At 42.4% G+C, this 24,000-nt stretch overlaps 1 protein-coding gene across 1 annotated transcript in view; it reads right to left on the bottom strand.

Annotated features, from left to right (window-relative positions):
- LOC138981017 (integrin beta-1-A-like) overlaps nucleotides 1-24,000 on the bottom strand; it is a 73,967-nt gene that overhangs the window by 8,750 nt on the left and 41,217 nt on the right. Inside the window, exons 3-16 of the mRNA XM_070353807.1 lie at nucleotides 23,820-23,911; nucleotides 22,757-22,861; nucleotides 20,957-21,038; nucleotides 19,212-19,352; nucleotides 17,074-17,170; nucleotides 15,326-15,422; nucleotides 14,020-14,112; nucleotides 13,556-13,639; nucleotides 7,971-8,051; nucleotides 6,766-6,951; nucleotides 5,723-5,799; nucleotides 5,261-5,312; nucleotides 4,434-4,595; nucleotides 2,502-2,647 (exon numbers count right to left, since the gene is read on the bottom strand). Of these exons, the coding sequence (XP_070209908.1) occupies nucleotides 2,502-2,647; nucleotides 4,434-4,595; nucleotides 5,261-5,312; nucleotides 5,723-5,799; nucleotides 6,766-6,951; nucleotides 7,971-8,051; nucleotides 13,556-13,639; nucleotides 14,020-14,112; nucleotides 15,326-15,422; nucleotides 17,074-17,170; nucleotides 19,212-19,352; nucleotides 20,957-21,038; nucleotides 22,757-22,861; nucleotides 23,820-23,911 (1,495 nt within the window). The remainder of the gene's footprint in view (nucleotides 1-2,501; nucleotides 2,648-4,433; nucleotides 4,596-5,260; nucleotides 5,313-5,722; nucleotides 5,800-6,765; nucleotides 6,952-7,970; nucleotides 8,052-13,555; nucleotides 13,640-14,019; nucleotides 14,113-15,325; nucleotides 15,423-17,073; nucleotides 17,171-19,211; nucleotides 19,353-20,956; nucleotides 21,039-22,756; nucleotides 22,862-23,819; nucleotides 23,912-24,000) is intronic.

Raw genomic sequence — 24,000 nt, 5'->3', positions numbered from 1 at the left:
CGATATAACAGTTAATTCTCATGTGACAGGGGAGGCTACCGCTCCTTTCACAGCAGACTCTGCACCCGAGTTGTTGGCCTTTAAGTCAACACCGGTGGATTGTGGAATTCTGTTTGTGATGGGGTCTGGTGGTTTCCGATTGTCTGTATGTTCATGGAAACCTTTTTTTTTTTTTTGTTTTGTGTGTTTGCTTAACGCCCAGCCGACTACGAAGGGCCAAATCAGGGCCGTGCTGCTTTGACATATAATGTGCGCCACACACAAGACAGAAGTCACAGCACAGGCTTCATGTCTCACCCAGTCACATTATTCTGACACCGGACCAACCAGTCCTAGCACTAACCCCATAATGCCAGACGTCAGGCGGAGCAGCCACTAGATTGCCAATTTTAAAGTCTTAGGTATGACCCGGCCGGGGTTCGAACCCACGACCTCCCGATCACGGGGCGGACGCCTTACCACTAGGCCAACCGTGCCGGTGGGTTTGCATAACAGTTTTTATAGGGCTAAGAAATTAGCCCAAACATTTTCAATCCTGTTTGATTGCACTTCGCCTCCCGAGGTGATCGTAGTCTTACGGCACTCGGTTACACTCAGATGGCACCATATTGCACCATTTTGCATCTTTGGACAAAACGCAAACAGGCCTCTAAGGCGCTTCTTGCCTTCGACTATGTCCAATCGGATTTTGGTTGAGGGGGACAAACCCTGCCAAGCATGCATGATCACCTGTGATTCTATGTGGTCCTGTACTTCCATGGTGACCTCTTCAAAAAGCAGCCAAACACATCCCTTCAGTCAAACTAGAAATCTAAGTTTTGAACTTTTTTTCAAAAAACATTTGAAAGCAGAAATATCCAGAAAAATTAGCACCCCTGTGAGAATGACACCAAAGTTTGAAATGTGAATGTTTGTTGTTGTTTATTGTCAAAAATTAAACGTTCCATTAACTAACAATTATTGTGATTATGATGATTACAAGTGTTTACTTTTTTTTTATAATCCTGGAGTAACCTCCCTTTCTCCTCTGTCCGTTTGTGTTGGTTTGTAAGTCGTAAAATGTGAATGGCAAATCTATTGTTCTTCTTTCTGTGGTCTGTCTTCTTCCTTTTTCTGATTTTTGTGCCTGAGAAAGACCCCAGTGGTCGAAACGTCGCGCTTTGTGCCTGAGAAAGACCCCAGTGGTCGAAACGTTGTGCTTTGTGCCTGAGGAAGACCCCAGTGGTCGAAACGTCGCGCTTTGTGCCTGAGAAAGACCCCAGTGGTCGAAACGTCGCGCTTTGTGCCTGAGAAAGACCCCAGTGGTCGAAACGTCGCGCTTTGTGCCTGAGAAAGACCCCAGTGGTCGAAACGTCGCGCTTTGTGCCTGAGGAAGACCCCAGTGGTCGAAACGTCGCGCTTTGTGCCTGAGAAAGACCCCAGTGGTCGAAACGTTGTGCTTTGTTTTTTGTATCGTCTTCATGTGACAGGGGTGGTGGGACTCTCTGGTGATGAAAAACGAGGAAATCCCTTTTTATTTTAGGGGGGTTCCGGGGCATGCTCCCCCCAAATTTTTTTGAATGGTACATTCAAATCTGTGCAATCTGGTGCATTCTGAGACTAAAATTCAACTCGTTTGGATCAGGTAAAAAAGACATTCTCCTCACTCCCCCCCCCCCCCCAAAAAAAAAACCCACTTTCACACAACAACGGTAACATTGTAATGGTGCATATTTACGTAATGAATCATGTATCCATAACCCAATCCTGGCAATAGTATGATCCAAGTGACGCGCCAACCTGTTGAAGCTCAACATGACTATTAGTTATCAGGAGTTTTCAGTCGGCACAATGTAACTCTCAAGCCTCCAGTGTTCTGTTCCATCTTCACTTCTCTCCATATCATTCAGTCAACAAGTTATAGATACTGTGATAAAATGGGCCGCGGTAAAATAGATTACTCCAGCGAAATTCGTAAGTTGTGTCCGCGGAAAAGTCCCACCCCTGGTGTGAGTACAGTATTGTTTGGTACTGTTATAACCATTCTTTTTATTCTACAGCCAAGTTTGACTTACCCTCTACGACACTACAGCCAAGTTTGACTTACCCTCTACGACACTACAGCCAAGTTTGACTTACCCTCTACGACACTACAGCCAAGTTTGACTTACCCTCTACGACACTACAGCCAAGTTTGACTTACCCTCTACGACACTACAGCCAAGTTTGACTTACCCTCTACGACACTACAGCCAAGTTTGACTTACCCTCTACGACACTACAGCCAAGTTTGACTTACCCTCTACGACACTACAGCCAAGTTTGACTTACCCTCTACAACACTACAGCCAAGTTTGACTTACCCTCTACGACACTACAGCCAAGTTTGACTTACCTTCTACGACACTACAGCCAAGTTTGACTTACCCTCTACGACACTACAGCCAAGTTTGACTTACCCTCTACGACACTACAGCCAAGTTTGACTTACCCTCTACGACACTTAGCCAAGTTTGACTTACCCTCTACGACACTGCTCCAAGGACTCTTTACTGGAGATGGTGGCCTCGCTGCACCCACACTCGCGTCCATAGCGACCTGGGTTGCAGCTGCAGATGCCGCACGCAAACGTCCCGTTGCCCCAGTCACAGTTGTCACTGTTCACTTTCTGCAAACAGAAACATGAATACAGTGGAACATGCCCTAGCTACCACCTCTCAATCACCACCTGCCCCCTAGCTACCACCTCTCAATCACCACCTGCCCCCTAGCTACCACCTCTCAATCACCACCTGCCCCCTAGCTACCACCTCTCAATCACCACCTGCCCCCTAGCTACCACCTCTCAATCACCACCTGCCCCCTAGCTACCACCTCTCAATCACCACCTGCCCCCTAGCTACCACCTCTCAATCACCACCTGCCCATAACATGAATACAGTGGAACATGCCCTAGCTACCACCTCTCAATCACTGCCTGCCCATAACCACCACCCCAAAAGATCCTTGATGAGTTTCTCTCTCTCTTCCTCTCTCTCTCTGCCACAACCCTTGAAAAATTTGATTTGATTTGATTTGATTTGATTTGATTTGAGATCTCTCTCTCTCTCTCTCTCTATCTCTCTCTCTCTCTCTCTCTCTCTCTCTCTCTCTCTCTCTCTCTCTCTCTCTCTCTCTCTCTCTCTCTCTCTCTCTCTCTCTGGTTTAAACAAGTTTATTTAGTAAATTTCATTGGAATATTGCCGCATACATGAAATAAGGAACATGGAGCACAACAAGCTAGGCTTATGAGCGTACTCTTAAAAGCAAATGGAATTTGGCGGACGATTGTAATATAACAAGTTTGAAATAATGTCAAAATAATAATGGTGAATTATGGTAGACAATCATGTAACAATAAAAGGAACAAAAAACACAATGCTAAACTAACAACAGTACTCACACGCTCGCACACTCACTCGCACACACACGCACACAATGACTTCCACATGGTAGAAAATAGAATACTACCAGAACAAGAAAATGTATACAGTATTGCACATGGTCGTTTCGAACATGGATGAGATAAATGCATTCATTATTCAAAACGTTTGCTTAATAAGATAAACCTAAATAACTGGTCAAATATCAATGCATTTTCGCTGTCTGACTTGTCTCTATTGCCAAACAGAAAATCATCAGCGGTTAGCAAATCCTAGTTGGGCAGTGTTGACAAGGTGACTTCACGTATTTGAAGATATAAGGAGCAATGAAAAATACAGTGCTCCGCATTTTCAACAGGATAACCACAAGTGCATGACGGGTCGGGAATTAAATGTCTGTCAAATAGATCACTATTTAGATTGCTGATCCTCAATCTAAGTCTGCAATGGATAATTTCTGATTTTCGATCAGATGTGTATCTATACGAGGGAACAACAGAATCATCATAACTAATACGTTTTTTAAATAACCCAATAGAATCAAGTTGTTTTACAGTATCTGGAAGCTCATTCCACAGGGAAGTCGAAGACAGAAAAAATGACTTTTTATACAGTTCAGTTCGAGAGTGGGGAGTCTGTCTGTCAAGTGGTCTTCGTCTATGGTAAGGGTTCACAGAAGCAACGAGAGGAGGCAGACGTTCTAGTAAGTATGGTGGCACGCGTGCATTAACTAATTTGAAATACAAAATCAATTTGTGTCTTTTTCGCCTCTCCTTCAGTGTTGTAAATCCTGATTCATCGTACGTACATATTTGGTGACTCCTCTCTCTCTCTCTCTCTCTCTCTCTCTCTCTCTCTCTTCTCTCTCTCTCTCTCTCTCTCTCTCTCTCTCTCTCTCTCTCTCTCTCTCTCTCTCTCTCTCTCCCCCCTCACACGTTCACTCTTTTACATGGGGTGAGATAAGTACGTGCATATGACCGTTTTCACACTTGTTAAAATTACACAATGCAGATCTGTGCATAAGTGTCTCACCGCCATTTCAGGTCGCTCACACTCGCAGTCACAGATGATACGCAAGTTAATGGTCATCTGCTCGTTGAGTCCTTGTGCCGCCAGTTTTACCGAGCGATTCACAATGCCGCTGTGACCTTGGCAAACATCACTGCTCACCGTCATGCTGACGTCAAATGTCACCTGTAGATGATGAATCAATTGAGGTTAAGATGGTGATTGTCATGAAGTAAACGAACAAACTTTGACAATTGGAATCGTAAGTTCTTATATAGTGTGGTATTTGCAGGATTATTGTTGACATGTTGTAAAAGGTATTGAAGATTTGAAAAAAGAAGGGATATTTCTAAGCTTTCTTTTCCTTGTTAAATATGACAAAATTGCCATAAAGGAGTTGCAATATTTGCAAGAAAAAAATGTTTTGGCCAAATTGACCGCAAAGTTTCTGCAATTTGAAATTTGTGCGTTTTGCCAAACAACATCCCTGAGAAAGTCATCAACAACAAAAAATCCCCCCCCCCGGCGCATATCCTACTTTTCACGGCCTATTATTCCAAGTCACACGGGTATTTTGGTGGACAGTTTTATCTATGCCAATACAATTTTGCCAGGAAAGACCCTTTTGTCAATCGTGGGATCTTTAACGTGCACACCCCAATGTAGTGTACACGAAGGGACCTCGGTTTTTCGTCTCATCCGAAAGACTAGCACTTGAACCCACCACCTAGGTTAGGAAAGGGGGGAGAAAATTGCTAACGCCCTGACCCAGGGTCGAACTCGCAACCTCTCGCTTCCGAGCGCAAGTGCGTTACCACTCGGCCACCCAGTCCACATACACATACACTTACACTGTCTTTGATTTCCAGATTATCACACATGGCAGTCTCCTGTACAACATTCCTGCAAAACAAAACAAAACAGGGTAAGCTCCCTTGCCTTCTTGCCTGAAACAACTATGGAAGACACAACTAGAATAAAGCCTCAAAAAACAAGAATGGTAAGTTTAATCAAGGATTATTTATTTGACAAAATAAAACATTCACAAGAAGCTTGATCTTTCGACGTTTAGAGTGAACGCACACGTCTTGATTTTGGGAATTGAAGGTTAGTAGTCTACCTGTGTCAGGTTTTCTTTTATGATAAAGACTGACTGCAACAAGTTTAAAATCAAACAACAAATCCATCATCAACGCTGCTCTTGTTTTGATTAATTTTGTACGTACTCTGACCTCTCTGTAAGCCTTGCCACAAGGCTTTTTATTGCTGTAAGCAGTTCCTTATGTTGCTGTTATTTGTTGCGAGATACTGACCCTAAACATTTGGATTTGAACTTGAAGTCCACTCCATCAGCCCGTCTTGGGATGAAATGAATCCTTGAGCGCAGTTTCTGAAATCAGACAAGGAGATGTACTTGTACATTCATCACAGTTCAAAAAAGGAGATGTAATTATACATTTAACCACAGCTTTGACATACATAAGTGTAACCGAGTGCCGAAACACAACAATCACCTTTGGAGGCGAAGGCAAAGTCCAATCAAACAGGATTGAGAATTTTAGAGCTAATTTCTTAGCCCTATAAAAACTGAATAAATCCAAAAACAAAGAGACTGCCAACGTTCCAAAATTCAGAATCAAAAAACAAGAAAGGTAGGTTGTTGGAACGTTTGTTATTGACAAAACAATACATTCACAAATATATCGACCCAACTGTCTTTTAAGTTGTATTGTTGGTCTTCCAACGGTATTCATTCGCTTGCGGCTTCATGGCAGGCGGAAGAAAAAATCAGCCAGATAAGTTTTTGTTATTAATTGTTTGTCTGTGCACTTGAAAGACCGTTGGGTCGATAAAAACTGTTTTGGTTACGCAAAGGAAACCAAGAACATACAGCCGCCAGACCCCAGCACAAACACAACTCTACAATCCACAGGTGTCTAGCCGGCAAGCTATAAGTAGCTCGTGCTTCAAAGGCCAACAACTCTGCAGAGTCTGGTGTGACGGGCGACGGTAGTCTCCCTGTCACATAAGCACCCTTGAAGACAACATCATACTGCCCATGTGGCAAGGTTCAACAAAAAAGAAAACAAAGTGTGGTACAGTGGACCCCCCCCTTCACTTTCAGACCTCCATAAATGTGAGAAACGCCGGTCTCCAAGTGGAGGGAGTCTTAAAATGGGGGTCAATTTACACAGCCAATCAACACAAAGTCTGAGAAAACATGGTCTGAAAAGGGAGGGAGTCTTACATTGTGGGGGGGGGGGGGGGGGGGGGTATAAAAGCGGGGTTCCACTGTATGTGAATCTCTCACCGTAAAGTGGCACTGAGAGTGAATTAAGCTGTCATCCAAACTTACGTCATAGTTCTTGCGGATGAGTTCAATGATGTTGGACGACTTATCGCTCAAGCGTCCAACCTCTGCATTGCCGATCAGGGCTCTCAAGTTGTCGTAATGGTCTACTACACTTGGCATCACGGCGAAAATCACACTGGTTGACTTCTCATCGAGTTTATTAGCAATCTGACCTACTGATGGGAAGTCCTGCAAAGACACGGAAAGAAGAAAGAGTTAATTACAGATCTCCGAAGATGTAAACATCAGCAAACTTTTTTTGCAAACTAATGACTGATGAAAATTCTTCAAGTAAATTTACATTCAATGTAGATAAAAGTACATGTAACAATTATACTAGCGGAGTTGGTGGTGTGTGTGCCATTGTATGCGTGCATGTGCATTTAATGTGTGTGTATGTAAGTGTGTGTGCGTGTGTGTGTGTGTGTGTGTGTGTGTGTGTGTGTGTGTGTGTGTGTGTATGCATGCATGTGTGCATGCATGATTGCGTGTGTGTGTGTGTGTATTAATTTACAACCAAAGATTTCACATGCCCTTGCTGCGGTTGTGTGGTGTGGTGTGGTGATGTGTGGTGGTGTGGTGGGGTGGGGTGGGGTGGGGTGGTGGTGTGGTGCGGTGCTGTGCTGTGGTGTGGTGTTGTGGTGGTGGTGTGGTGGTGGTGGTGTGGTGTGTTGTATTGTGTGTGCGATGCGGTGCTGTGGTGTGGTGCTGTGGTGTGCTTGTGGTGTATTGTGCGGTGCTGTGCTGTGCTGTGCTGCACTCAAGACATTCCTTTTTTCCAAATAATCCATGCATTCTACACTGCCCACCCCATCCCACCCTGAATAACTGTACATATTTTAATGGTTGATGGTGTGTGTGTGCTAGTGACTTTAAGTCTCCGTGTGTGTGAACGAGTGTATGTGCGCCTTGAGTCGCCTGTTGGTGAGATAATGTGCGCGTTATAAATATTCGTATTATTATTATTATTATTATTATTGTGCTGTGCTGTGCTGTGCTGTGCTGTGCTGTGCTGTGCTGTGCTGTGCTGTGCTGTGCTGTGCTGTGCTGTGCTGTGCTGTGTTGTGTTGTGTATGTGTGTGTGTAGAGCGATTTAGAGAAAACTTCACGCGACTTGTTTCTTCTTGTTTTTGTGTTTGTTAGATCTTTTTAACTAATAAAATTTTAAAAATGAATCAGACACAGAGGTGGCTAAGGTGAATACTGACATAGTTGATGTCATCGGGGCTGTAAGATCCTTCGCTATTGATATGACAGTCTCCATCGTTGTTCTTTGTTGCTCCTCCCATCTGGAAAAAGACATAGGATGTAAGTTTGGTGAATCAGGATCTTAGAAAAGCTTTCAACCTACAGCATTTTATGTACAATGAACTAGCTAAAACCCTAGTCACACATAGACGCCACTTCTTCTTACTTCTACGATGGAAAAGTGTCCGAGAAAGTGGCCAATCGTGGGCCAAACGTGGGAGGATCTGCATGAGCGTGGTTTGGTCGAGATGGGATCTGCAAGGTCGGGAAGCTGCACGCTCTTTCTGAAGTTTTTAAAAAGAATATTAGATCTAAACAGTTGTGCGCTCCCTGGTCAAGCGTTGATGATCGAGTCTTGTACTGTGTGCATGTTAACTGTGTAGGATCTTGATTATCGAGTCTTTTACTGTGTGCATGTTAACTGTAGGATCTTGATTATCGAGTCTTTTACTGTGTGCATGTTAACTGTAGGATCTTGATTATCGAGTCTTTTACTGTGTGCATGTTGACTGTGTAGGATCTTGATTATCGAGTCTTGTACTGTGTGCATGTTAACTGTAGGATCTTGATTATCGAGTCTTTTACTGTGTGCATGTTAACTGTGTAGGATCTTGATTATCGAGTCTTTTACTGTGTGCATGTTGACTGTGTAGGATCTTGATTATCGAGTCTTGTACTGTGTGCATGTTAACTGTGTAGGATCTTGATTATCGAGTCTTTTACTGTGTGCATGTTGACTGTGTAGGATCTTGATTATCGAGTCTTTTACTGTGTGCATGTTAACTGTGTAGGATCTTGATTATCGAGTCTTGTACTGTGTGCATGTTAACTGTGTAGGATCTTGATTATCGAGTCTTGTACTGTGTGCATGTTAACTGTGTAGGATCTTGATTATCGAGTCTTTTACTGTGTGCATGTTAACTGTGTAGGATCTTGATTATCGAGTCTTGTACTGTGTGCATGTTAACTGTGTAGGATCTTGATTATCGAGTCTTGTACTGTGTGCATGTTAACTGTGTAGGATCTTGATTATCGAGTCTTGTACTGTGTGCATGTTAACTGTAGGATCTTGATTATCGAGTCTGTTACTGTGTGCATGTTGACTGTGTAGGATCTTGATTATCGAGTCTTGTACTGTGTGCATGTTGACTGTGTAGGATCTTGATTATCGAGTCTTGTACTGTGTGCATGTTAACTGTGTAGGATCTTGATTATCGAGTCTGTTACTGTGTGCATGTTGACTGTGTAGGATCTTGATTATCGAGTCTGTTACTGTGTACATGTTGACTGTGTAGGATCTTGATTATCGAGTCTTGTACTGTGTGCATGTTAACTGTGTAGGATCTTGATTATCGAGTCTTTTACTGTGTGCATGTTGACTGTGTAGGATCTTGATTATCGAGTCTTTTACTGTGTGCATGTTAACTGTGTAGGATCTTGATTATCGAGTCTTGTACTGTGTGCATGTTAACTGTGTAGGATCTTGATTATCGAGTCTTGTACTGTGTGCATGTTAACTGTGTAGGATCTTGATTATCGAGTCTTTTACTGTGTGCATGTTAACTGTGTAGGATCTTGATTATCGAGTCTTGTACTGTGTGCATGTTAACTGTGTAGGATCTTGATTATCGAGTCTTGTACTGTGTGCATGTTAACTGTGTAGGATCTTGATTATCGAGTCTTGTACTGTGTGCATGTTAACTGTGTAGGATCTTGATTATCGAGTCTTTTACTGTGTGCATGTTGACTGTGTAGGATCTTGATTATCGAGTCTTGTACTGTGTGCATGTTAACTGTGTAGGATCTTGATTATCGAGTCTTGTACTGTGTGCATGTTAACTGTGTAGGATCTTGATTATCGAGTCTGTTACTGTGTGCATGTTGACTGTGTAGGATCTTGATTATCGAGTCTGTTACTGTGTGCATGTTGACTGTGTAGGATCTTGATTATCGAGTCTTGTACTGTGTGCATGTTAACTGTAGGATCTTGATTATCGAGTCTTTTACTGTGTGCATGTTAACTGTAGGATCTTGATTATCGAGTCTGTTACTGTGTGCATGTTAACTGTGTAGGATCTTGATTATCGAGTCTGTTACTGTGTGCATGTTAACTGTAGGATCTTGATTATCGAGTCTGTTACTGTGTGCATGTTGACTGTGTAGGATCTTGATTATCGAGTCTTGTACTGTGTGCATGTTGACTGTGTAGGATCTTGATTATCGAGTCTTTTACTGTGTGCATGTTAACTGTGTAGGATCTTGATTATCGAGTCTTTTACTGTGTGCATGTTGACTGTGTAGGATCTTGATTATCGAGTCTTTTACTGTGTGCATGTTAACTGTAGGATCTTGATTATCGAGTCTTTTACTGTGTGCATGTTAACTGTAGGATCTTGATTATCGAGTCTTTTACTGTGTGCATGTTGACTGTGTAGGATCTTGATTACTTCCCTTGTCCCACAGCTAGACAGCATAAATTCTTATAGAAACTGATACCCACAAGAAGAAAAAAGAAAAATGTCTGGATTTTATTTTTTTACGTGCAAATGAGGTAAAAACTTTTACTAAGGAAAATGAAGGGATGGAAAAACAATTCTTACAAGTTTTCTACAAGATTAAGATCCTATCAGTTGTGATTGGAATCCCTGGAAGTTCTTATAAGAACTTAGCTGGCATTCCTTGCAAGATCCTTATGGGCTCAATCATACTTATTTAGTTTTTTTTATACATTCTGTAATCTTGCCTTCTTGATATGCTGTTATGTATTGCAGGGATATATATATATATTGCCAGGACTTATTTTCTTTAGGATATTTGCCTAAATAACAATACAAGTTTTGGCAAAAGACTACAACTCTGTCGGTAAGGCTGTGAGAGAGTGAATACTCTTGCTTCTCTTGAAAAAACCTTTCCTACGTGACATTATAGGCCAGTCACTAGCAAGGGGTGTGTGTGAAACACGTGACATTATAGGCCAGTCACTAGCAAGGGGTGTGTGTCATGTGACATTATAGGCCAGTCACTAGCAAGGGGTGTGTGTGATGTGACATTATAGGCCAGTCACTAGCAAGGGGTGTGTGTCATGTGACATTATAGGCCAGTCACTAGCAAGGGGTGTGTGTGAAACATGTGACATTATAGGCCAGTCACTAGCAAGGGGTGTGTGTGAAACATGTGACATTATAGGCCAGTCACTAGCAAGGGGTGTGTGTGAAACACGTGACATTACAGGCCAGTCACTATCAAGGGGTGTGTGTGAAACACGTGACATTATAGGCCAGTCACTAACAAGGGGTGTGTGTGAAACATGTGACATTATAGGCCAGTCACTAGCCAGGGGTGTGTGTGAAACATGTGACATTATAGGCCAGTCACTAGCAAGGGGTGTGTGTGAAACACGTGACATTATAGCCAGTCACTAGCAAGGGGTGTGTGTGAAACACGTGACATTATAGGCCAGTCACTAGCAAGGGGTGTGTGTCATGTGACATTATAGGCCAGTCACTAGCAAGGGGTGTATGTGAAACTTGTGACATTATAGGCCAGTCACTAGCAAGGGGTGTGTGTGAAACACGTGACATTACAGGCCAGTCACTAGCAAGGGGTGTGTGTGAAACATGTGACATTATAGGCCAGTCACTAGCAAGGGGTGTGTGTGACATTATAGGCCAGTTACTAGCAAGGGGTGTGTGTGATGTGACATTATAGGCCAGTCACTAGCAAGGGGTGTGTGTGAAACATGTGACATTATAGGCCAGTCAGTAGCAGGGGTGTATCTAAACATGTGACATTATAGGCCAGTCAGTAGCAGGGGTGTGTGTGAAACACGTCACATTATAGGCCAGTCACTAGCAAGGGGTGTGTGTGAAACACGTGACATTATCGGCCAGTCACTAGCAAGGGGTGTGTGTGAAACATGTGACATTATAGGCCAGTCACAAGCAAGGGGTGTGTGTGAAACATGTGACATTATAGGCCAGTCACTAGCAAGGGGTGTGTGTGACACACGTGACATTATAGGCCAGTCACTAGCAAGGGGTGTGTGTGAAACACGTGACATTATCGGCCAGTCACTAGCAAGGGGTGTGTGTGAAACATGTGACATTATAGGCCAGTCACTAGCAAGGGGTGTGTGTGACATTATAGGCCAGTCACTAGCAAGGGGTGTGTGTGACATTATAGGCCAGTCACTAGCAAGGGGTGTGTGTGACATTATAGGCCAGTCACTAGCAAGGGGTGTGTGTGACATTATAGGCCAGTCACTAGCAAGGGGTGTGTGTGAAACACATGACATTATGGGCCAGTCGCTAGCAAGGGGTGTGTGTGAAACATGTGACATTATGGGCCAGTCACTAGCAAGGGGTGTGTGTGAAACATGTGACATTATGGGCCAGTCACTAGCAAGGGGTGTGTGTGAAACATGTGACATTATAGGCCAGTCACTAGCAAGGGGTGTGTGTGAAACATGTGACATTATAGGCCAGTCACTAGCAAGGGGTGTGTGTGAAACACGTGACATTATAGGCCAGTCACTAGCAAGGGGTGTGTGTGAAACACGTGACATTATAGCCAGTCACTATCAAGGGGTGTGTGTGAAACACGTGACATTATAGGCCAGTCACTAGCAAGGGGTGTGTGTGAAACACGTGACATTATAGGCCAGTCACTAGCAAGGGGTGTGTGTGAAACATGTGACATTATAGGCCAGTCACTAGCAAGGGGTGTGTGTGAAACATGTGACATTATAGGCCAGTCACTAGCAAGGGGTGTGTGTGAAACACGTGACATTATAGGCCAGTCACTAGCAAGGGGTGTGTGTGACATTATAGGCCAGTCACTAGCAAGGGGTGTGTGTGAAACATGTGACATTATAGGCCAGTCACTAGCAAGGGGTGTGTGTGAAACATGTGACATTATAGGCCAGTCACTAGCAAGGGGTGTGTGTGAAACATGTGACATTATAGGCCAGTCACTAGCAAGGGGTGTGTGTGAAATACATGGACAAGGAGCATGTGTGGAAAGTTTGCCTCAATAAAAGCAAAAGTATTCACTCTTACACAACTCATACAAACCAGACAGTTATTTACCAAGTTGGTCTGTTTGCACAAATTTAGGGCAGACCTTGGTGGCACTTTCTCCGAACTGCTAAAAAACAAAATTCTGCACATTTTCCAAATTGACAGCAAACAAGATAATTTTGGTGATTCAAAAGAAGTTTTGATATTTTACTGACTGCCAATATCACCAAACGACATCCCTGTGTTGGGTTGTACTGTATTGTGTCAGTGTACTGCACTACACTATACTGTGATTCAAAAGAAGTTTTGATATTTTACTGACTGCCAATATCACCAAACGACATCCCTGTGTTGGGTTGTACTGTATTGTGTCAGTGTACTGCACTACACTATACTGTGATTCAAAAGAAGTTTTGATATTTTACTGACTGCCAATATCACCAAACGACATCCCTGTGTTGGGTTGTACTGTATTGTGTCAGTGTACTGCACTACACTATACTGTAAGTACTAAAATGTATATATACCAGTCCACCGCCGGCCAAATGGAATATGGAGTTGGAACTGTACACGATGATACGACGACTCCTCTGTCTCCAACCGATCTGACCCTGATGACATACAATGTAATCAGATCAGCTGTGCCACACCATTAATCACAGCACTGTGGTAAATATACACAATCAAATAGATTTTAAAAAACAACAAAAAAACATAATAATAATAACAATACAAATATAGGAATGTATACATGGCGCAAATCCTAAAATATTTTTGGGCACCTTACATTCTTACACACACACACACACACAAAATACACACACACACACACACACACACTTACACAAAACACACACCCACACACACACATACACACACACACAAAATACACACACACACACACACACACACACACACAAAATACACACACACAAAAAACAAGTCACGTAAAGCGATATCAAACATTTAGAACAAATGTTCAGTCACTTACCTCACATGCCAGTGCCTGCATCAGACCGTCCATGCCTCCCTCCGAGTCGTCGAAACTCTGTGACACGGCCTTGAGCGCTTTCTCCATTCTAGCCTGTTAGAAAATACATCAGCTGGACTGTAGGGTTAATTTCACCAGTACAGAAACTCTGCACACACACACACACACACACAAAAGAAAAGAGGGAGAAATCTTCCAACGTCATCAAATAAAATATTCTTTAGGTGCAATAAATTCATTCCCCACAAGGTTTTATTTTACATGAGTCAGCTTTTACATGTTGGACATTTTCCGGGGATGTTTGCTGGATATTTTTTTCACAAACCTGCAAACTCAAACATGGATTAAAGGATCGTTTTTTGCATGGTCTTGCGCTTGTGCACACAAAGCAAGATAAACAAGTCGCGTAAGGCGAAAATACAATATTTAGTCAAGTAGCTGTCGAACTCACAGAATGAAACTGAATCCAATGCCATTTTTCAGCAAGACCGTATACTCGTAGCATCGTCAGTCCACCGCTCATGGCAAAGGCAGTGAAATTGACAAGAAGAGCGGGGTAGTAGTTGCGCTAAGAAGGATAGCACGCGTTTCTGTACCTCTCTTTGTTTTAACTTTCTGAGCGTGTTTTTAATCCAAACATATCATATCTATATGTTTTTGGAATCAGGAACCGACAAGAAATAAGATGAAAGTGTTTTTAAATTGATTTGGACAATTTAATTTTGATAATAATTTTTATATATGTAATTTTCAGAGCTTGTTTGTAATCCGAATATAACATATTTATATGTTTTTGGAATCAGCAAATGATGGAGAATAAGATCAACGTAAATTTGGATCGTTTTATAAATCTTTATTTTTTTTTTACAATTTTCAGATTTTTAATGACCAAAGTCATTAATTAATTTTTAAGCCACCAAGCTGAAATGCAATACCGAAGTCCGGGCTTCGTCGAAGATTACTTAACCAAAATTTCAACCAATTTGGTTGAAAAATGAGGGCGAGACAGTGCCGCCTCAACTTTCATGAAAAGCCGAATATGACGTCATCAAAGACATTTATCAAAAAAATGAAAAAAAAGTATGGGGATTTCATACCCAGGAACTCTCATGTCAAATTTCATAAAGATCGGTCCAGTAGTTTAGTCTGAATCGCTCTACACACACACAGAGACACACACACACACACACGCACACACACACGCACATACACCACGACCCTCGTTTCGATTCCCCCTCGATGTTAAAATATTTAGTCAAAACTTGACTAAATATAAAAATGATGAGCAACTGAGTGCGTTACGTACAGCGAAAGCAGGCCCATCCTTTGACAGCTTGAGCTGGTTGATAAAGTCATGAGGTGCACGGCAACTTTTGTCCGGAAGGGGGCAACGATCTCTCAACCTGCCAACAACAAGTTGATACACAAAGTAGTCACCACAACTTGGTGAAATATTCATGGCAAAACCTACACCAAAACTAGCAAGCAAGCATGCAGACAAACAAACACATAGCTGTACTGCTATTTGATCAACAACAGGTCTTCTGACAAACAAACACACAGCTGTACTGCTATTTGATCAACAACAGGTCTTCAGACAAACAAACACACAGCTGTACTGCTATTTGATCAACAACAGGTCTTCAGACAAACAAACACACAGCTGTACTGCTATTTGATCAACAACAGGTCTTCAGACAAACAAACACATAGCTGTACTGCTATTTGATCAACAACAGGTCTTCAGACAAACAAACACACAGCTGTACTGCTATTTGATCAACAACAGGTCTTCAGCCAAACAAACACATAGCTGTACTGCTATTTGATCAACAACAGGTCTTCAGCCAAACAAACACACAGCTGTACTGCTATTTGATCAACAACAGGTCTTCAGACAAACAAACACACAGCTGTACTGCTATTTGATCAACAACAGGTCTTCAGACAAACAAACACACAGCTGTACTGCTATTTGATCAACAACAGGTCTTCAGACAAACAAACACACAGCTGTACTGCTATTTGATCAACAACAGGTCTTCAGACAAACAAACACATAGCTGTACTGCTATTTGATCAACAACAGGTCTTCAGACAAACAAACACACAGCTGTACTGCTATTTGATCAACAACAGGTCTTCAGACAAAGGTCGTGGGTGTCATTTAAAACAGAAAGCGTTCATCACAACCTTCATCACAACCTTCATCACAACCTTCATCACAACCTTCATCACAAGATGAGCAAATCCAAAAACAACAATAACAACAATAACAACGTTCCAACAACTTACCTTCTTGTTTTTTTGATTCTTCATCACAAGATTTATCATGCAATGGTAACATCTTTCAATGACCACAACACAGTATTACGTGTACTTACATCTGTGTAGTCCAGGCAGTGTAGGGCATGACTGTCTTGTCCACAACACAGTATTACGTGTACTTACATCTGTGTAGTCCAGGCAGTGTAGGGCATGACTGTCTTGTCCACAACACAGTATTACGTGTACTTACATCTGTGTAGTCCAGGCAGTGTAGGGCATGACTGTCTTGTCCACAACACAGTATTACGTGTACTTACATCTGTGTAATCCAGGCAGTGTAGGGCATGACTGTCTTGTCCACAACACAGTATTACGTGTACTTACATCTGTGTAGTCCAGGCAGTGTAGGGCATGACTGTCTTGTCCACAACACAGTATTACGTGTACTTACATCTGTGTAGTCCAGGCAGTGTAGGGCATGACTGTCTTGTCCACAACACAGTATTACGTGTACTTACATCTGTGTAGTCCAGGCAGTGTAGGGCATGACTGTCTTGTCCACAACACAGTATTACGTGTACTTACATCTGTGTAGTCCAGGCAGTGTAGGGCATGACTGTCTTGTCCACAACACAGTATTACGTGTACTTACATCTGTGTAGTCCAGGCAGTGTAGGGCATGACTGTCTTGTCCACAACACAGTATTACGTGTACTTACATCTGTGTAGTCCAGGCAGTGTAGGGCATGACTGTCTTGTTCACAACACAGCATTACGTGTACTTACATCTGTGTAGTCCAGGCAGTGTAGGGCATGACTGTCTTGTCCACAAAGGTGCCGAAGCCCAGGTTGAAATCCCTGGTGATGTTATCCATACTGCGAGCTGCAAGTACGCACACACCCACAAATATACTTGCCAGTGCAAAGAATGAGGATCATCACATAACCAAACATTTCAAAACAAAAAGGTTGGCAAACACACAAACAAGGAATACACATTCATAAACACAGAGAACTTACAACTTCACGAATATACCAGAAAGATAAAACTAAAATTGTTACTGGCAATCTGAGTTGTGAATCTTACTGAGTTCATTGAACAGGCATGGATTTCATTTCACTTCTGCTACATGGTTTTGGGCATAAAAACTATCTTGATGCATAATCAAAAAACTAGAAAGGTAGGTTGTTGGAACGTTTGTTATTGACAAAACAATACATTCACAGATATTTCGACCCAACGGTCTTTTAAGTGAACAGACAAACAAAATTCACACAAAACTTATCTTGATAGAATCAGTTTATGCCCACTCGTCAGGAAGCCGAGCGAATGAATCATAAGCATGTTTCCCAGCACCAGATGACGTTGCACATACTTGGTCCCCCCTCCCCCCCCCCCCCCCCCTCTTGAACTAAACAAAGCCTAAGGTGAGTAGCAAGATTTGTTCATAAATGTGTAAAACAAGAATGCGAATAAAACACTGTGGGGGTGGGGAAATAGCTCAGTCAGTAGCGGCACTGGAAGCCAGTTGTCGCTATTGGCGTAGGTTCGATCCCCATGTTTGGTGAGAGATTTATTTTCCAGAGTCAACTTTGTGCAGACTCTCCTCGGTGTCCGAACAGCCCCGTGTGTACACATGCGCACGATAAAGAACCCAAGTTGACAGCGAAAGTCTCAGGGCTTGGAAACATGAATACGTGCATGCAGGAACAAATAATGAATGAGTAGCGTTGTACTGTATGGCAGCTCGCTAGCTTTCCCTAGAGAGAAAGCAACCTGAATTTCCATGAGGGTATCGATCCTCACGTACAGGACTATATTATACATTAGTTGTATCGTTGACCAAAATATGACATTTTACACAGATCGAGACAGTCAGTGTTCCTCAGAGACCGCGTTAGCGGTCAGAGTGAACCATGACTCTAGATCTGTGCAAAATGTCATATTTTGGTCAACAATACAAATAACATTTTTGTATCGATCGATTTTTGTTAAAATTCCTTTTATTTTTACGATTGAACGCACACAAACATGCACTGTTTTGTAGTCTCGGTTAACCGCCTAAATATGAGTGTTTGTCCCACTCTGACTTCCCATGCCTCAAAGAAGGGAAAAGCCATGTTCAATGGATACATAACATCATATCTTATCCTTATCCTTAGCTGTCTTGAAAACATTCTGACTTACTCTACGTCCATCATATGGGCTGTTTGACAATGCAAACATTCTGACTTACTCTACGTACATCATATGGGCTGTTTGACAATGCAAACATTCTGACTTACTCTACGTACATCATATGGGCTGTTTGACAATGCAAACATTCTGACTTACTCTACGTACATCATATGGGCTGTTTGACAATGCAAACATTCTGACTTACTCTACGTACATCATATGGGCTGTTTGACAATGCAAACATTCTGACTTACTCTACGTACATCATATGGGCTGTTTGACAATGCAAACATTCTGACTTACTCTACGTACATCATATGGGCTGTTTGACAATGCAAACATTCTGACTTACTCTACGTACATCATATGGGCTGTTTGACAATGCAAACATTCTGACTTACTCTACGTACATCATATGGGCTGTTTGACAATGCAAACATTCTGACTTACTCTACGTACATCATATGGGCTGTTTGACAATGCAAACATTCTGACTTACTCTACGTACATCATATGGGCTGTTTGACAATGCAAACATTCTGACTTACTCTACGTACATCATATGGGCTGTTTGACAATGCAAACATTCTGACTTACTCTACGTACATCATATGGGCTGTTTGACAATGCAAACATTCTGACTTACTCTACATACATCATATGGGCTGTTTGACAATGCAAACATATGGAAAAGTTGCGGCTCGCTTGCTTGTGTTTCTTATTTGCTTGAGCGGTTCGAACTTACGCATCTCTTGTCCCAAGGCAATCAGTCGTTTCTGTGCCTCCTCCTCCTCCACCATCGTGTAACTCAAATCCAACAGGAAGTACAAGTCCACCGGATAGTTCTCTGCTTGGCGAAACGTCAGCTTGAAGTTTATGGCTTCATCTAAAAATAAAATTATTGTATCAATACAAAGGCAAATTACTGTAATTTTTTAAGGTTGGGGGGGGGGGGGGGTGGGGGGGGGAGGGGGGTGAGGAAGAAGAAGAGAAAATGCACTTCTTCAACAAACACACACGCATATATATACATGCATGTATGTTTACGAGAACACAAACACAGAAAAACACACACACACACACACACACACACTCACACACACACACACACACACACACACACACACACACACTCACACTCACACACACACACACTCACACTCACACTCACACTCACACACTCACACACTCACACACTCATGCACACACACACACACACACACACACACACACACACACACACACACACACACACACACACACACACACACACACACACACACACACACACTCACACAACTTTTTATGCTGGAAGGGTGATCAAAATTCAACCTGACAACACTTTGAACCTTTCAGGAGAAAATAAAGTTGACCTGCTTGACAAAAAACCCACCTCCAGGTTGCAGGGCTTAAAATGGTACAAGATAAATATCAAAGTAGGAAACTTTGGTGTGTGAACTATCAAAGTGGTGAAGCAAAATATGCATGCTCTTCCATGACTATATGAGGGTCCAAAGGGCCTCCTCTTCCTCTCCCATCCCCCCCCCCCCCTTTTAAAATCAGAACCAAAGCTATGCATTTTATTGCAATGCATTCTGGGCATAACTTTGAGTTAAAGGTGTATAACTTTGAGTTAAAGGTGTATAACTTTGAGTTAAAGGTGTATAACTTTGAGTTAAAGGTGTATAACTTTGAGTTAAAGGTGTATAACTTTGAGTTAAAGGGACATAACTTTGAGTTAAAGGGACACAACTTTGAGTTAAAGGGGCATAAAGTATGAGTTAAGGGGAAATAAGGGTAGCAGGCTTCGGCCATTTTGGGAGGTTAAAAACGGGCTTTCATTGGAGGAAATCCCCTTAGCATACAATCACGTCATGTCCCAAATAGAAACTAGTGCTCGGGACAGAAAAACCAATTTAGCATAGCATAGCGAGGAAATCCCCTTAGCATACAATCACGTCATGTCCCAAATAGAAACTAGTGCTCGGGACAGAAAAACCAATTTAGCATAGCGAGGAAATCCCGTTAGCATACAATCACGTTTGTTTGTTTGTTTGTTTGTTTGTTTGCTTAACGCCCAGCCGACCACGAAGGGCCATATCAGGGCGGTGCTGCTTTGACATTTAGCGTGCGCCACACACAAGACAGAAGTCGCAGCACAGGCTTCATGTCTCACCCAGTCACATTATTCTGACACCGGACCAACCAGTCCTAGCACTAACCCCATAATGCCAGACGCCAGGCGGAATACAATCACGTCATGTCCCAAATAGAAACTAGTGCTCGGGACAGAAAAACCAATTTAGCATAGCATAGCGAGGAAATCCCCTTAGCATACAATCACGTCATGTCCCAAATAGAAACTAGTGCTCGGGACAGAAAAACCAATTTAGCATAGCGAGGAAATCCTCCAAAAGGAGAAAGATTTAAAGCTCTGATACTGGCATGTATTTGTCTACAAGTGAGAGAAAGACAAGAGCCATAACTCACTGGTTCGGGCGGTAATGTCCATGATCTGGGGCTGCACCTGGACTGGCTGACTGGTGCCGTCTCCACCTCGTACGTTGTCATTCTGGTAAACACAACATCAACAACAGTCTCACCAGTAGAGAAAATCTCCTGGACATACATAAAACAAAGCTTCAGGAAGTTTGCTAAGCTATTCCACTATCCCAATCAAACAGATGCTGTACTACTGGGGAAAAACAACAACAACTATATGCGGTGCATCTGGGTGTAGATCTTTGTGATGATTGAGGCTGTTTATGTTAAAACCAATTGTAATGTTATTTATTCCCCTGCAGTATGAAACATATTAACAGCTTGATTTTACACGAGGTAGTGTCTATACACTATGCAGTAAACTGGAGCCCGCAGACACACCAGGAAATCACATTTACAAAAGCCTAATTCAATACGATAAAATCAAAAACAACAAGAAGAGCAAACGCTCGATCGAGTCACTTTTGCAGTTCTGAATATTATATGAGGCATCAGATGGACAGGAAGAAATTGCTATTCACAACACAATGAGTCACGTTCACATAAAATTTGAGCCCGGTCACTTTTATAGTTTCCGAGAAAAGCCCAACGTTAAGTTGTGTGTTGCCGAACAGAAAAGGCTAGTTATCTCCCTTGTTTTTCTGATAACGTTCGTAAAAGGCTACAGATGTAAATACTTTGATGTAAAGAATAATCCTACAAAGTTTCAATCACATCCGATGAACTTTGTCAAAGATATAAAATGTCTAATTTTTCCTTTGACGCTGACCTGTGACCTTGAAAAAGGTCAAAGGTCAACGAAACCATCGTTAAAGTGTAGAGGTCATTGGAGGTCACGACTAAACAAAATATGAGCCCGATCGCTTTGATAGTTTCCGAGAAAAGATATAAAATGTCTAATTTTTCCTTTGACGCTGACCTGTGACCTTGAAAAAGGTCAAAGGTCAACGAAACCATCGTTAAAGTGTAGAGGTCATTGGAGGTCACGACTAAACAAAATATGAGCCCGATCGCTTTGATAGTTTCCGAGAAAAGTCCAACGTTAAGGTGGTGTCTACGGACGGCCGGCCGGCCGGCCGGCCGGCCGGCCGGCCGGACAGACTAACACTGACCGATTACATAGAGTCACTTTTTCTCAAGTGACTCAAAAACAGAACAGCTAAAACTGAACAGGTTTTGCATGTCAGTGAGTGGGGTAAAGGTGTCTCAAATTTTGGCACTGTAGCGCAAATCTGATGGGTACTTCACTAAAACACTTCTAACTCTGTAACTGAATCGAAGCCTGCTCTCGGGTCTTGTGCATTCGAATCACCACTTGTTTCACTCAGACGAAGAAACGTTGCATTTGGGATCAAAATCACTGTCATTATCGAGGAAAACTTCGAAAAGAACCTCAACGAGTACAAGCGTTGGTTGCTCATATTTCGCAGGAAAAATGCAAAAAACCCACTCAATTGGTCGATTTTTGTTCGCCGGCAAGTGTCTAACAAAGAAGAAGGAAATGGGAACAGATTTACCTCCCTTGCTCCGTGACCTGCCTTTTATTTTTAGATCAGAAACAAGGTCACAAGGTGGAGAAAGCTGCAAAGAGGCGCCCGACAAACTCTCGGGCACAGGCCGGAAAGAGTTAAGACTCCCTCCTTTTTCAAGAGTTGATTTTCTCAGATGTTTTGAGGTCTTAAAGAGGGGTTCCACTGTAGCTGAAAAACACCTATCCTTCTATTTCAATCATTTACATTGCAGTCCTGTGGCCAAGAGAGCTAGAGCTACAAGACTTGACGTGCTTACCTGTGATACCTTGAGGTCAGACTTTGGGAAAGACAAGGATTCAGGCGGACAGGTAGATTTTAGGTGCTCATACAGGTCACACCTGGACGCGAATCTGGGGAATTTCTGCACGCAAATGGACACCATGAATTCGTTTCACACAACAACATATAACGGAGTTCCAGTGAATGAAGGATTGATTTCTGAGGGTGCTTGACTTCAAGTTCAATAGGTTGGACTCACCTGAAAAATGGCTAGTGCAATCGATGTATAATGAGCATATTACTGTATCTCATGTCTTAGGTCAAGCATGCAATATATATATATATTGATCATGCTAGCCAATTCTAGGGTCAGAATGGCTAGCTAAACGTAAAGTCCACATCCCATATAAATCCATCTTTAAGTCACTGGAAACTCAACAATGATATTTTCATTGGTAGACAAAATCTCCAACCAGAAATATCAATTAGAAGGTCAGAGAAGTTGATGATTTCTTTTCCTTATGCATCTCTCAATCAGTCAAGTATTGAAGAAAAATAAGTAGTTGAATAGTTTTGTGAAGAAGATAAAATGTGAAATGCATGTAGTGGATGTTGGACTTTACCAGGCCAGGCCAGCAGTCTAGAATTAGTAGAAAAGACTGTTCAATTTCTGCTAGCTTGTATTTTCTTTTCAATGCCACACACAGCAGTAGACAGACACAGACAATGTGTGTGTGTGTGTGTGTGTGTGTGTGTGTGTGTGTGTGTGTGTGTGTGTGTGTGTGTGTGTGTGTGTGTGTGTGTGTGTGTGTGTGTGTGTGTGTGTGTGGGTGTCTCTCTCTCTTTTACCCTCTCTCTCTCTCTGTCTCTGTCTCTCTTTCTCTCTCTCTCTCTCAAGCTGCAAAGCTTATCAGTATTTTTCCATCATACTTCAAATGTTATCTATATGTGTCTTGTCTATCTCTCCCTCTCTCACACACACACACACACACACACACACACACACACACACACACACACACACACACACACACACACACACACACACACACTCACACATCCTGTGCATACACAACCACAGAAAGACAAGGAGAATTTACCTCAGCAGAGCACCAGGCACATATCTTTGCTGTGCGAATACATTCTCCACAGGTATCAACGTTGGCACAAGGGTTGCTCACTGCTTCGCCCACTGCAAAGAACCACAATCAAACATTAAAAGTGTAAACAATTTCTACTTTATAACACAACATATCTGTACACATGAAAGGCTATTGTTTC

Source organism: Littorina saxatilis, linkage group LG12 (assembly GCF_037325665.1).
Source record: "Littorina saxatilis isolate snail1 linkage group LG12, US_GU_Lsax_2.0, whole genome shotgun sequence".
Classification (NCBI taxonomy): Eukaryota; Metazoa; Mollusca; class Gastropoda; order Littorinimorpha; family Littorinidae; genus Littorina; species Littorina saxatilis.
Note: the sequence above shows the minus strand (reverse complement) of the source record. Positions and strands in the feature narration are given on the sequence as shown.